The 15,018-nt window shown below is 43.6% G+C and overlaps 1 protein-coding gene across 3 annotated transcripts in view; it reads left to right on the forward strand.

Moving 5' to 3' along the window:
* LOC131050634 (short integuments 2, mitochondrial) overlaps window positions 1-15,018 on the forward strand; it is a 111,008-nt gene that overhangs the window by 44,433 nt on the left and 51,557 nt on the right. For all 3 annotated transcript variants that reach the window (XR_009106988.2, XM_057984839.2, XM_057984838.2), the window contains exon 3: window positions 12,474-12,551. Coding sequence is in view for 2 of the 3 variants with exons in the window: in XM_057984839.2 (XP_057840822.1) it covers window positions 12,474-12,551 (78 nt within the window). In the remaining variant the exon portion in view is untranslated. The remainder of the gene's footprint in view (window positions 1-12,473; window positions 12,552-15,018) is intronic.

The following is a 15,018-nucleotide window of genomic DNA, read 5'->3' on the forward strand; positions in this document are numbered from 1 at the left end:
CGTGTCTGTTAGGGTGGTCCCTAGTATACCCATTTCTACCACCGCCGGGTGGCGTCCGCTGTTGACTACCAACAACATGGGGTCGACCGCGGGGTTCGTGACCTCCCTAAACGCGGAGTTGGTTGTGGGGCGCACGACCTCCTCCGTTTTTACTTGTGGGGGTACAGAGTTTAAAATAGCCGTTTTTAGTTGCGGCATACTCTCCAGGAGGTCTTGAATTTTCACCGGTACCTCTACCTGCAAGATCTGCCGTAAGATTTCCTCTTCTCCCTTCGTCCGTGGTGGACTCGCTGTCTGGTGACTGTTTTGTCCTTGTGCGGCCATCTCCTTCGTGATCTCGTCTCTGGCCTCCCGCACTCTCTCGGTCTCCATGTGGGGATTTGGGTAGGCAATCTTTTTAGCCTGTGCCCTTGTGATTGCCAATACTTCTACCTTCGTAGGTTCTATGTTTAGAAGGTGTACGCCAGGCTTCGGGCAATTTGTGTCCTCATGGTCGCCTGGCCCGCACCATCGGCAGAGGTGCTGAGTGTTGGCTTCCTTCGTGCAATCGCGGGCGAAGTGTCCCCACTGATTGCAGGCCCTACATTGAATCATCGGCCGGCCCTTGGCATCGTACTGGACCCGGTTTTTGTTGTTGTTATTGTTATTGTTTCTTCCGCCGCCGCCGCGTCTATTATCCCGGTATCCTCCAGATGATGCCGTTGTGTTAGTCTGCTGGCCTGTACCCGCTGGTGCGGATGTTGTGGCCTGCTCTGTGAACAACACCTGGTTCGGGCTTCGAGTTTTCATATTGTATGGGCACTCCTTGGTGGAGTGTCCCATCATTTGGCAAATCTCACAGAATGCCTTCTTCGGGCAAGTACCCTTTGTATGTCCATCACTCCTGCAGTCTGTACACCATACTTCAGTTTCTTCCGTCTTACTTGTATTCCCTTTCATGGCCTTGAATTCTCTCAACATTCGTTCCATGTCCTTCTGGAGCGCGTGTACCTTTTTACCTGATCCGCTACTGCTACTGCTCTCCCCGTCAGAATCTTCGTCATCGTCCGATGAATATCTATTACTCTTCTTCTTTCTAGATGTTTTGTACTCGCTTTCTAGATCCATTGCCCTGTTATAGGCGTCGTCATATGACGTCGGAGGCACAATCTTCATTTTTTTCCGTAGAGAGGATTTTAATCCTTCCACGAACCATCGTTTTTTTAAGCCCTCAGCCGACTGGCTCTCCATTTTACCCAAGAGTTCTTTTAGCCTCCGACTGTATGCCCGTACTGTCTCCTTAGTACCTTGCTTGGTACTATATATCTCTGTCACAATTTCGTTGTCATCACGAAGCAACCGGAACTCCTCCGTGAATTCCTTCTGTAGGGTAGCCCATGTGGCCACTTTTTGCTTATCTATATCGGAGTACCAATCTATGGCGACTCCTCGTAACGTGGCTGGGAACTGCTGTACCCAGTCATCCTGGTCTGTTACTTCGTTGGCAGACCAAATGGTCTCACATGTACGGCAGTGCCGTAAGGGGTCTTCCTTGCCGTCCCCTGTGAACTTTGGTAACTTTTGTTTGCTCGCCATCCCTGGTCGTCTTCCTGGAGGCGGTTGTGTCTGTGTCTGTGGCTATGTCTGTGGCCCTGCGTTGCTACCTCCGGTAGTGTTGGTGGTGTGTCCTGGAGGTACGGTGTTTTGCCTGTCACGTGTGGCACCTACACCCGTACTGTTGCCCTCCCCTTCGTTCGGACACGCTCCTACTCCTGCCTCCCATCGGTGATCTTCACTCCGTGGTGTGAGGGATAAGTTCCTAAACTGATCCCGCGTCTCCTCGACTAGATTTCGCCTTAACCTTGTTTCTTCTAGAAATTCTTCGTGGCTCCGCGTCCTACGATGATCTGGCGACGGGTAGAAATTTCCGTCGGCCTCTGCACCTTCCGTGACACCTCCTTGGTTCCCCTCGGGCCCCCCTTCGGCAGGTCGTCCTTCAGCAAGTTGCCTTAGCCTCCGTCTACGTTCTACTTGCTGCTCCAGAATCAAAGCCCTCTGCACGGCCTCCCACTCGTTCGTTTCCGGTTTTCTATTTCTATCTTTATTCAACAAGTTTGGCATTAATTGTAACACATCTCCTTAACTCTCAATTCTTTAAATCAAAACATGTCTTTATTAATTCATTTGCTCAAGTACAACTCATGTCAATGACACTTTTATTTGAAAATAAGAAGTTCACATTTCAATTCCCTCCTGGCCTGTCGCCATCTCTTTCCGTGTCCTGTCGGTTGTTCTCTTCGTATCGTTGCAGGATTTGTTGTCGTCGCTCTTCCTGGGCAATCTCCTCCAGGCAGGCCTGTTGTGCCAGCGATGCCTGTGCAAGCAACTGGGGGAGGTGGTTCATCAACCGGTTTACTGCCGGGCTAACCTCCAGCGCTGTCCACACGGCACTTGGTGGGATTTCTACCTCCGCTGCTTCTCGTCGAACGTATGTCTGAATGGCCACCTGGAGCAAAATCGAGAATTCTCGTGTTGCCGTGTCTTCTCCTGTGTACAGTTATGTCTGCGCGTCGTCGGCCTCCGGGTTCACCTCACCAACAGGTAGGCCCATTGTGTCTGTGCGCCATCCGTGTCTTCCTTTCCCGAGTTCGTCTAGGCAACGGCACCAAATGTTTAGCCTCTCGGGTGAATAACTTAAGACATAAAGGACATAACGCAGAATAATGCCGTAAATATCAGACAAGTGTAATAGATGTTCTATTCCTCATCCGTGTGTTTTACAAGTTACATTCCGGAGTATAAAAGGGTACCGAGGGGGTGCGAGCGCCAACCGTCGCACCGCAACTTCCACCCCTCGGTTGCCAACTAACCAAAACAATTACACATAATTAACTAATATTATGCCCGTGTACAATAATGCCGCCAACAGAGGGGTCGCCCATCATCAAAAAGGGGCCAGTTATTGATTATAATTTATTATAATAATTTGGCTGAGGACTATGGAAGAATTAAAAGAAATAAAAGTCAAATATTTAATAAAACCCTATCTTTGTGGAAATCGCACTTTTCAATGAATAAAGGGTTTTGCCTTGAAAAGTGCGCCATTATGAGATTATTGATTTGAGAACTGATCAACTTTGATCTGAGCAAGAGACTTTAGGGTTTCAAGTTCGAATTCCTTGGGGAACGAGCCATCTCCATCGGAAGCAATTCAGAGGGTGTGAAATAACACTTGATTTATTGCCAGCAGAGGTTTCTTCATTCAGGAGGAATCACAGAGCTTCAAAGATATTCATATTCAGGGTTTACAGAGTAGTTCTTTATCCAGAGGTCATCCATTCATCTAGGCGCCCATATTTGGAGATCTGGAGAGTTTTCAAAGGAGCCGTACAAATCATTAATTGCTGCTGTCAGCCGTACCATTCAGTACAGCAGGCCGTACTTCTCAAATCAAAAGAAACGCCTTTTCCTTTGGTTTCCAGTTTGCATCATTTGGGGCGCTGGGGTTTCAGGAGGCATTGGAGATCACTAGACAGGAGGAGAAACACGTCTTCATCTCAGCCGTACCAGATTTCTGATCACCTACAGCTTGCTGTTTACCAGGTTTTTACCTCAATAAAAGCTTGTATTCTTTATTGCATGCTATCAGATCGATGTTGTATTGAACCTATATGAGCAATAGATGAAACGCCTTCAATATATCTTGTATTTCTTATGCATGTTGGCCATTTAGTATTCTTTATAGAATTTATTATTCTTTTCAAGCAAAATCGCATTTTACCATATTCATGCAAAAAAACCAAAAATTCAAAAAAACTTAAGAAAAACAGTTAGAGACAGAAATAGGGGATATCTAGGGTTTCTACAGTGGTATCAGAGCTAAATCCTGCCATCCTGAGGGTTTAGCCATCATATGCAGCCATAGGAGTTTGAAACATACAGGTACTATACTCGCAGACGTGCCTTGATTGACAGGCAACGCAGTTTGAGCAGGCAGCCAGAAATCATGGCTGACAGGAATGACAGGGCTGACAGAACAGATATACCTAGGACAGAAATCCCACATAATAACAGAGATCAGGATGATGCAGAGGTCTTGCATGCACTCAGAGATCTTCGTGCAGGACAACGTCGGTCTGATGATGTTTTACAGCAGGTGGCAGTGGCACTGCAGAGATTAGGTACTTCGAGGAGACCGTCACCACATCGTGACGATGACAGGAGTGATGCAGGGTCACGGAGAGCTCCCAGGACAGTGTCACGGACAACAGATAGGCCTACTAGGCCTACTTTCACGAGACAGGAGCCCGATGAGGCTATACCAGATGAGGAGCAGAATGATTTGTTCGCTGATACTCTTATGGCAGCAAACGAGGAATGGGAGTTGGTACCGCCTGCGGTCAGAGAGAGGATTACCTTCGATCGTTTTATCACTCAGAGGAGAGAACACAACAGGGCTCGTCAAGATTGGAGACCTCGACAGCAAAACAGTGATTTAAAACATGCAACAAACAGGCTCAATCTGGTGATGTTCGATGGTAGTGGGAAGATGATAGCCCAAGCTTGGATTAGCAAGCTTGATACATTCCTCACTTTGCGTCCGATGGCTGAGAGAGACGCTATTAGATACGCTACACTGCACCTCGAGGGAGTGGCTTACGACTGGTGGCACCACGGTGTGGTGACCTTACAGCATGACAGGATCACTACATACCAGGAGTTCGTGGATAGATTGGTTGAGAGGTTTGACAGGAAGGATCCAGAAACCTACTTCAGAGACTTAGCCCAGTTGAGGCAGAGTGGCAGTCTAGAGGCCTATATCGGTGACTTTCAGAAGCTATCAGTTATGGTCCCGAATATATCAGAGAGGAGATTGGTAGTACTCTTCATGGAGGGGTTGACAGAGCCACTGAGAGGCTGGATTAAAGCCTTTGATCCTCCGTCATTACAGGAGGCGATGAAGAAAGCACGGAACATGGAGTTAGCAGCACCGTCGAGTAGATTCAACTCCAGAGGATCTTCATCTTTCAGGGATAACAAGGGCTTTAACAGAAACAAGGATAAATCTGATTTTAATAAAGAAAAATCAGACTTTAGGAACGATTCAAAAGGTAAATCAGCAGCCCCACCTTTGGATCGTGAGGCCCTTAATGACCTTCGCAGGAAGAAGCTTTGCTTCTACTGCAAAGGACCATATGACGCCAATCACGATTGTCCTCTAAGACCTAAGGGCAAGGCAAATCGTGTGATGTGGGCATATTATGAGGACTCCGAATCAGAAAATTCCGAACAGCAAGAGCATTCAGATGATTCAGAGTCAGAGGCTCCAGAGCCTAGAGCAGTGACAGAGCCCGAGCTTCAGATACAGGAGGCCCGTTTATCTAGCATTCAGCAGGAGGGTTCTTTCCGGATTCGTGGTGTTTTAGCAGGACAGAGGGTCATTACCCTATTGGATACAGGAGCCACGCATAATTTCATAGATGCTAGATTCGTTGAGAAACGTGGACTCATCACTGAGGAGTTCGAGGGCATTAGAGTCAAAGTGGCAGATGGGTACACTTTGAGATGCGAACGCATGATTAAGGATCTCCCTTTACGCTTGAACAATTATGAGTTCAAGGCAGATTATTATGTTGTTAATATGGGGGACATTGATTTGGTCTTGGGAATGAAGTGGTTACATTCATTGGAGGAGGTCACACTTCGTCTCAAGGACATGGAGATCCGTTTTGAGGTCGACGGGAAGACTCACATACTTAAGGCAATTTGGGACAGCGACCTTAAAACAATTTCTTTTCGCCGAATGGAGCGGCTCATGCGTCATGACATGGTAGAGTGGGCTGCCGAGTGTCATTTAGCACCTATACAGGAGGGACAGCAAAAGACAGAATATCATCCGGACATTCAGAAGTTGAGAATCAAGCATGACAAGGTGTTCAGTGATATTCCGCCAGGTAGACCTCCAGATAGAGGCATAGAGCACATTATTGAGCTCGAGAAGGGTGCTAAGCCCATGATGATAACTCCTTACAGGCATCCTAAAAGATTAAAGGATGAGATAGAGAAGACAATAAAGGAGTTACTTGCTATGGGTCACATTCGACCTAGCAAATCACCGTTCGCTTCTTCGGTTGTTTTGGTGAAGAAGAAGGATGGAACGTTACGTATGTGCATTGATTACAGGGTCCTGAATAAGAGGACAATCAAGAATAGATACCCGATACCGAGGATTGATGAGCTTATTGATGAGCTCCATGGGGCATGTTATTTTACTAAGATTGATTTACGGTCGGGATATCATCAGATCAGAGTCCGTAAGCAGGACATAGAGAAGACGGCGTTCAGATGTCATTGTGGGCACTTTGAGTTCGTAGTGATGCCATTTGGGCTCACTAATGCGCCGGCCACATTTCAGTCCATGATGAACCGGGTTTTTCATTCACAGCTGAGGAGGTTCGTCTTGGTCTTCTTTGATGATATACTCATATACAGCAGGACATGGCAGGAGCACTTAGCTCATTTGGAGACAGTGTTGAGTATCTTGGAGAGGGAGTCCTTGTATGCCAAGGAATCCAAGTGTGACTTGGGAATGACCGAATTGCTATATCTTGGTCATATTATCAGTGCCGATGGAGTGCGCATGGATCCTGAAAAGATCCACGCCATTATTGATTGGCCCACACCGGCAAACCTGACACAGTTGAGAGGGTTTCTCGGTTTATGTGGATTCTACCGCAGATTCGTGAATGGTTATTCACGACATGCAGCTCGATGACAGATTTAATGAAGAAGGGGGCTTTTGTTTGGACTCCTGAGGCACAGGAGTGCTTTGATAGATTCAAGGAGTTGATGACCACATGCCCAGTATTAGCACTTCCAAATTTTACGAAGCCTTTTGAGCTTCAATGTGATGCATCAGGTGAGGGCATTGGTGCGGTGCTTATGCAGGACAAGCACTCGATTGTGTACGAGAGCCGCAAGCTCAGAGGACCCGAGAGACTATATAGCATTTATGATAAGGAGATGCTCGCGATCATGCATGCCTTAGCAAAATTCAGGCAGTATCTTGTTGGCAGCAAATTTTGCATAAAAACTGATCATAACAGTTTGAGACACTTTTTAGGGCAGCGAGATCTTAATGACAGGCAGCAGAAATGGGTCAGTAAGTTGCAGGCTTATGACTTTGATATTTCATATATCAAAGGTACACAGAACGTAGTGGCTGATGCACTTTCACGTAGACCGTACTTGAGCACTATGGTTCATATCTCGGAGGATTGGAGGCATATGATAGTGGCAGAGTATGCCAAGGATAGTTGGGCCTCCAGCATTGTAGAGGGATCAGCAGTTGATACCAGGTATACACTTGTAAATGACTTGATCATTTACAAGAACAGGATATTTTTGATCCCAGGTTCTGAGGTGAAGAACATCGTTATGCGGGCCTTTCATGACATGCCTACAGCAGGACATCCCGGATACTTCAAGACCTACAGGCAGATACGGGAGAGGTTCACTTGGAAAGGGCTCAAGGGAGATGTTCTTCAATACGTGCGTGAGTGCCCTGTTTGTCAGCAGAACAAGCAGGAGAACACGTACCCGACAGGTTTACTACAGCCACTTCCGATTGCTGACAGGAAGTGGGAATGCCTGTCGATGGACTTTATTACGGGCTTGCCTAAAGCCCAAGGGCGTGATTGCATTTATGTAGTTGTGGATCGGCTTATGAAGTATGCCCACTTCTTTCCGATCACCACGACTTACACAGCTACACAGGTAGCAGAGGTATTCTTTTGCGAGGTATTCAGACTTCATGGGTTGCCTCGAAGGATTGTGAGCGACAGAGATAGTCGGTTCCTGAGTAACTTCTGGCAGGAGGTATTCAGACTTTGTGGGACCGAGCTCACTCCGAGCACTAGTTACCACCCGTAGACTGATGGGCAGACGGAGATTGTGAACAAGTGGGTGGAAGGTTACCTCCGAAACTATATAGCAAGGCAGCAGAAGGCGTGGGTCAAATGGATACATTTGTGTGAGTATTGCTATAACTCGACATTCCATATGACCATTCAGATGTCACCCTTCATGGCATTGTACGGGTATGAGGCGCCGAGTTTCCTTGATTTGCTACTGAGCGACAGTAGAGTGCCGAGTGCAGGAGGTTGGTTGCAGGAGAGTCAGGACACTATGAGGGCTCTCAAGGAAAATATAGCCAAGGCACAAAATCAGCAGAAACAGTATGCGGATCAGAAGAGGACGGAGAGGCATTTCGAGGTTGGTGACATGGTTTACCTCATGCTGCAGCCCTACCGTCAGTCCACTCTTAGGAAGAGTGGGTCAGAGAAGCTCAAGCCACGTTATTACGGTCCTTTCAGGATCCTGAGGAGAGTTGGCGAGGTGGCTTACGAGCTTGAGCTTCCAGCAAAGAGCAGGGTACACAACGTTTTTCATGTATCACGCCTCAAGAAGGCGTTGGGTCATCGTGTGGTACCGTCTGCAGTTCTACCTCCCTTAGATGATGAGGGAAAGCTGATTTTAGTACCTGAGTCCATCCTGGAGTATAGGGAGAGACAGTTGCGTAGGAGGACTATCAGGGAATATCTGGTGAAATGGAGAGATTTGCCTGTTGAGGATGCTACATGGGAGAGCGAGGATATTCTGCAGCATCTGGCATTGAGATTGCTTGAGGACAAGCAATTTCAGGAGGGGCGGACTGTCATGTCCCCTTCTCAGTGACATCTCTTGGAGCACAGGATTGGCCTATCATACGACCCTCGTAGGCTGATAGACTGGATAGAGGGTCACTTCGGAGCTTGGCTCAGCTTCAGTTGGCAGAGTTTGATCAGTAGGCTTTCGTTTGGGCTTGATCGAAGACTTTTTGTAGAGTTGCTATTTTTAGCAGTTCCTGGCAGTCAGCGTGGGACCCCTGCTATTTTTAGCAGTATGGCTTTGGCAGTGTTCAGAATCACTTCAGTGTTCGTCAGCTTCAGACGGAACAGTCATCGGATGAGTAACGAGAGAAATATTAATATTTAATTGTATTGATTAAATATTAATTATTTAATGATTATAATATAAAGTTATAATATTAAATTATAACTTAAGTGATTCTTTTTGAGGGGTCGCTCATCATCAGAAAGGGGCCAGTTATTGATTATAATTTATTATAATAATTTGGCTGAGGACTATGGAAGAATTAAAAGAAATAAAAGTCAAATATTTAATAAAACCCTATCTTTGTGGAAATCGCACTTTTCAATGAATAAAGGGTTTTGCCTTGAAAAGTGCGCCATTATGAGATTATTGATTTGAGAACTGATCAACTTTGATCTGAGCAAGAGACTTTAGGGTTTCAAGTTCGAATTCCTTGGGGAACGAGCCATCTCCATCGGAAGCAATTCAGAGGGTGTGAAATAACACTTGATTTATTGCCAGCAGAGGTTTCTTCATTCAGGAGGAATCACAGAGCTTCAAAGATATTATATTCAGGGTTTACAGAGTAGTTCTTTATCCAAAGGTCATCCATTCATCTAGGCGCCCATATTTGGAGATCTGGAGAGTTTTCAAAGGAGCCGTACAAATCATTAATTGCTGCTGTCAGCCGTACCATTCAGTACAGCAGGCCGTACTTCTCAAATCAAAAGAAACGCCTTTTCCTTTGGTTTCCAGTTTGCATCATTTGGGGCGCTGGGGTTTCAGGAGGCATTGGAGATCACCAGACAGGAGGAGAAACACGTCTTCATCTCAGCCGTACCAGATTTCTGATCACCTACAGCTTGCTGTTTACCAGGTTTTTACCTCAATAAAAGCTTGTATTCTTTATTGCATGCTATCAGATCGATGTTGTATTGAACCTATATGAGCAATAGATGAAACGCCTTCAATATATCTTGTATTTCTTATGCATGTTGGCCATTTAGTATTCTTTATAGAATTTATTATTCTTTTCAAGCAAAATCGCATTTTACCATATTCATGCAAAAAAACCAAAAATTCAAAAAAACTTAAGAAAAACAGTTAGAGACAGAAATAGGGGAAATCTAGGGTTTCTACAAAATCTCTGATAAACATACACATTGTGATCATAATCAAGCAATGGCGCACAAAGGTTATGGCAATCAACAACTGATAACACACGAGAATGGTGACAATCACCAACATCAAGCAACGAGTGATGATCTAGAAATACTCATGCAAGAGAATCGCATACACCGTTAGGTGCAATGACCTAATAAACCATACAAGAAGGCTACTAGACGAGGATGTAGTGTTATGTCCCCTACTAGGTTTAGGCCTGTTTTAACCATAATTAATCTATTTCAATATACTAATGATTTAAACTAAATTGATTAGGAGACAAATCTAGCTTAACATGAATCAAATCTGTGATATTCCATAGTTCAATTAATTTATCAATTATTAATAAGTAAATTGTTCATCTACTGTACTAGATAATTAATTCTATCATACTAGATAATTAATTTTATCATCCATAATTCTTAATGCAAGTGTCAACCTTTGTTACTACTTCAGTTCTAAGGAAGAAGAGGATGTCTATGTTACCAAAGCGCTTAGAGACCCAAATACAATAGGCTCCCTCAAAGTTTACGGATCCAAGCCCTTACCCTATCTTGGGACCATGCCCTCAAAGTTTATGGGATGCTGATCCTTACTCTATCTTGGGAATCATCCTATTGATTGGATTTAGACTGCCCTTCTTTGGAAACAACTCCATCCCCAACTTTCTTAAATACTGACAGTAGTAACAAGCATTATATATAAACATATTTTTCTTACTGTTATTAACTTCAGAGTTCTTTCTGATTTACATTCTAATACTGTTATTTGTCTGATCACACACACACACACACACACACACGCATATGTATATGTATAGATATATGTATAGATATATACATATATATGTATATATGTATGTGTATATGTATATATATATATATATATATATATATATATGTATATGTGTATATATGTATACGTATGTATATGTGTGTGTGTGTATATATATATATAGTATGACTGCCATACATATTGCAGTCTATATTAATAGTACTATTAAATTCTGCATAAGAACATTATCAGGCTTCATATATTAAGCATACATATTAAACACATCCCTATGCATACCACTAAGAACAAGGATTTTACTGCCTGTAACTTAATAACATTTCTGATCATATTATGATCCATGGTGATGTCACTGGATGCCTTTGATTTGTTTCCTTTATATCTCTCAATGTGAGGGAGAGGTCACATCTCTTCATCATGTATGCCCTTTGGCAAGACACACATCCTTTCACCATTAGCACCCTTTGAAAGAGTGCAACTCTTCATTATTTGTGCCCTTTGAAAGGGACACAACCTTTCACAATCAGATCTGCATTTCTGATTTCCAAATTATACCCCTCTCAAATCAGGTTCTCTTCTCCTTTTTTTATCTCATTGTTGAGGGAGTCACAACTTTTCCTTCCATGTCTTTTGACAATTCATTAACTTAATTAAATTTTAATTAATTATATTCTTTTATATTTTAATTTAATTTTTAATATTTTAATTTTATTATTATTATTTTTATTAAATTCTATTTCAAAGTGGGGACATTACACGTAGAGTGACATCACAAAGGGTTCCGAACCCACATGGGTGTTGAGAAGTACAACACAATACAAAGGGGCTTCTCAACAACAATCATGCAGACAATTAAATCTTATTAAAAGCTATAAACTCTCATGCCCTTCACATGGGCATAGGCCCATTTTGAATGGCAGATAGGGTTCCACTTTACTCCTAATTCGAGAATCTATTTCTAGCTCAAAAAGCCCAAAATGACCCAAAAGATAAAAGTACAAAAAACGAGGCTGAAAAACAGGACATCCATATCCAAAAGGTAGGAAACTCCATCTCCAACACGAGACATTTTGTTCCACATTTATGTAATACATAAAGCTATTGGAGTCTACTTTATGATGGTGTATCACTTATTTGATGGTGTTATATCTTGTTAGATTTTACCACAAATCTTTATAAAGGTCGTAGATTTGCACTTTGTTGTCAAAGATTGGCTCTCTTTCTGTAGAGTATTTCTCTTTAAATTCAGTTTTTTTAAATATTGGAGTTTCTTGCAATGATGAATTGTACACATAATACTATCAATGTTGTTAAGCCATAACATTGCATGCCCTCTTGTTTCATCCAAGTGCATGTTTTATATTCGTTTGTAATTTTGTGCGATGCATTTGTGAGAAAAAGAAGACACGGGCTTGTGCTAAAAAGGGCACTACAGCAAAATAGAATATACTCATCTTTGATAGGTTGTTAAGCATCTTCTTCATTTTGAAATTGAGTTTATTATCAAAGGGCTTGGTAACTTGTCAATGCATTTTGCATCTAATGATTATATCATGTGTTTTTGCATGAAAACTTCTTTTGCCCTACTAGTGACTTTTTTGTTACTTGTGGATATAAATTTGCAGAAATGGACTCAGCATTTTGATCAACATAAGCATTGCTCTCATTTTGCTCATGCCCATAACAAGAATAATATAAATAAGGTACACAAATATCAAATCTTTTTTCTCTATCGTTTCATGTGTACATTTGCAAGTAGGTGACACCATGGCATGCAATGAAATTTTTTATTCTAGAAAACATTTGATGTTGGGGGACTGTGGTTAAAGCTTATTATGATACATATTGTGTGAATTTGTATTGGATATTTATTCTTGGTAACATTATGTTTTTTAATTACTTGTTTAGTTTGTTGATTTCAAAGGTTCCTATTATCATTTTATGACACCCTTGGTCCATCAGTGAGAACCAATCAAAGATATGTTCCATGGACCAATACTGCCTCAATTGATCAAGTGCCAACACAAGGAATCATGAAATTCTCAAGTGTTCTTTCATCATGAGGCGGGCTTTGGGCTTTCCCCTTTCCCCTTGCATCTTGCCTTCGTGCCTTGGATTCTCCTTCCTTTTTCTTTCTTAGGAATTCCAGAGTCCAAGGAATTGGTCTATCCCTTACCTTTTGGGGAAAGGTATCCTGTCTCCTTGGACCCCAGAATCTCGAACTTCCCTTCCTTCCAGATTCCAAAGTCCGAGGAACCGATATACCCCTTCCCTTTTGGGGAGAGGTATCCCGTCTCTCTGGACTCTGGAATCTCGGACTTCCCTTCCTTCCAGATCTCAGAATCTAGGGAACTGGTCTACCCCTTTCCTTTTGGGGAGAGGTATCCAGTCTTCCCTGGAATCTCGAACTTTCCATCCTTCCGGATTCCAGAGTTTAGGGAACAGTCTACCCCTTCCCTTATGGGGAGTCCCCGGACCCCGCAATCCTAGACTTCCCTTCTTTCCGGATTCCAGAGTTCGGGGAATCGGTCTACCCCTTCCCTTTTGGGGAGAGGTATCTCATCTTCCCCGAACCCTGGAATCCCAGAGGAGTCCTTCTCCTCCCTCTCATTCCTCTGGACTGTGGGGTTCCCGCCTCCTCTTCCCTTGTAGCATTTTTGATAGGGAGGACCCTAGATTGCTTGAGTCAGCTTGACTCACTCCAAGGCCTTTTACTAGCCAATCTCGAGAATACTCCTCTCTATTCCCCTATTCCACTCTAGGTCCTCTCTACCGAGGTTTGTTACTCTGCTCTTAGTGAATTCACTTTCGTAAATCCACCAACTCACTATTCCACTGAATCTAACCAGACACCTTGCAGGGTTTTCTCTATCATTAGCTATACCCTCGACTTCTCCTAAGTCGTTTTCCTCTCAAGCTTGGATCTTTTCTCCTATTGATCCCATCTTCTCCTGGTCTGAGGCTAACAACCTAGACTTCGGTTTACCCTGCAAGTGATTCCTCTTGGTCACTGATACCTATCTAGCCCATCATCAAGCTCGCGTAGGGCCAATTTGCTGAAACAGCCGACGCCATTCCCTGGTCTGCTACAAATAGAACTCTACTGTACATGGCTGGCTCTTTTTGATAACCTCCAATGGTCGTGTGGATCCCACGATGGAGAATCAAGACAGAGCCATGTTTATACTACTTGTCACCAACAGAAAATAAGAACAAAAAGACAACGTTATCTACAGAGCCGAGCTTGGCACGACTTCAAAACTGGAATTCACAAAACGCAGAAGAGAAACATCTACTCTATCTACACTGGCATCTAAAGAATTAAGCCATTATTTATAGTTTACAAACACAAATTGAACTTTGAGAAAAGAAACCAAAAAACGGTTTACAGATTGCTATCCAAAAGATGTTCTTGTTCTTCGTGGAATCGAATCCATCCAACCTCCTAACCTTTTTACAAAATGCCCATTGGGTCTTTTATAGCCTCCTAAACATGTCTTGAATCTTTCCTAACAGACGAGATTGAACTCGACACAATCGGTTAACTGTTGTAACTGTCATTTTATATCCATCGGGTCATCGAAATAGCGTCAAAACACTCACTCCGATGACCGACAGTTTACAAAGTGCGCACCTTCTTATCAGGTTATCGGCGTAGCATCAAAACACTCCCGTCGATATCCGATGGCGCGCTCCCAACAGTATGCTGTTCCATCGGGTTATCGGTGTAGCCCTAAACATGTTAGGCCGATAGCCGATGGTGCACTCCGAACTCACTCCACTCGCTCCAAACTGTATGTTTTCCCATCGGGTTATTGGGTAATCATCAAACATGTTATACCGATAGCCGATGGTGCGCTCCAAACGGTATGCTTTCCCATCGGGTTATCGGTGTAGCCCCTAGCATGTTATGTCGATAGCCGATTGCGCTCCACTTTGACTTATGCAAACTCATCGGGGCATCGGGATAGGGTAAAACCGGTTGTTCTGATGATCGATGGTTGCGCCCCACATGTTGGCGGTGTTATCGAGGTAAGTCTCGCCAAAAACATGCACTCCAAAAAGAAGACAAAAAAAAACACTCCAAGCTCCCTATAAACAACCTGATGGACTTGAACCAGTCCTTATGCCAAAATTGAAAAGGGTATTTGCTCACCCTTAGGTGCTCCT

The sequence above is a fragment of the Cryptomeria japonica genome, chromosome 8 (genome assembly GCF_030272615.1).
Source record: "Cryptomeria japonica chromosome 8, Sugi_1.0, whole genome shotgun sequence".
NCBI classification, from domain to species: domain Eukaryota; kingdom Viridiplantae; phylum Streptophyta; class Pinopsida; order Cupressales; family Cupressaceae; genus Cryptomeria; species Cryptomeria japonica.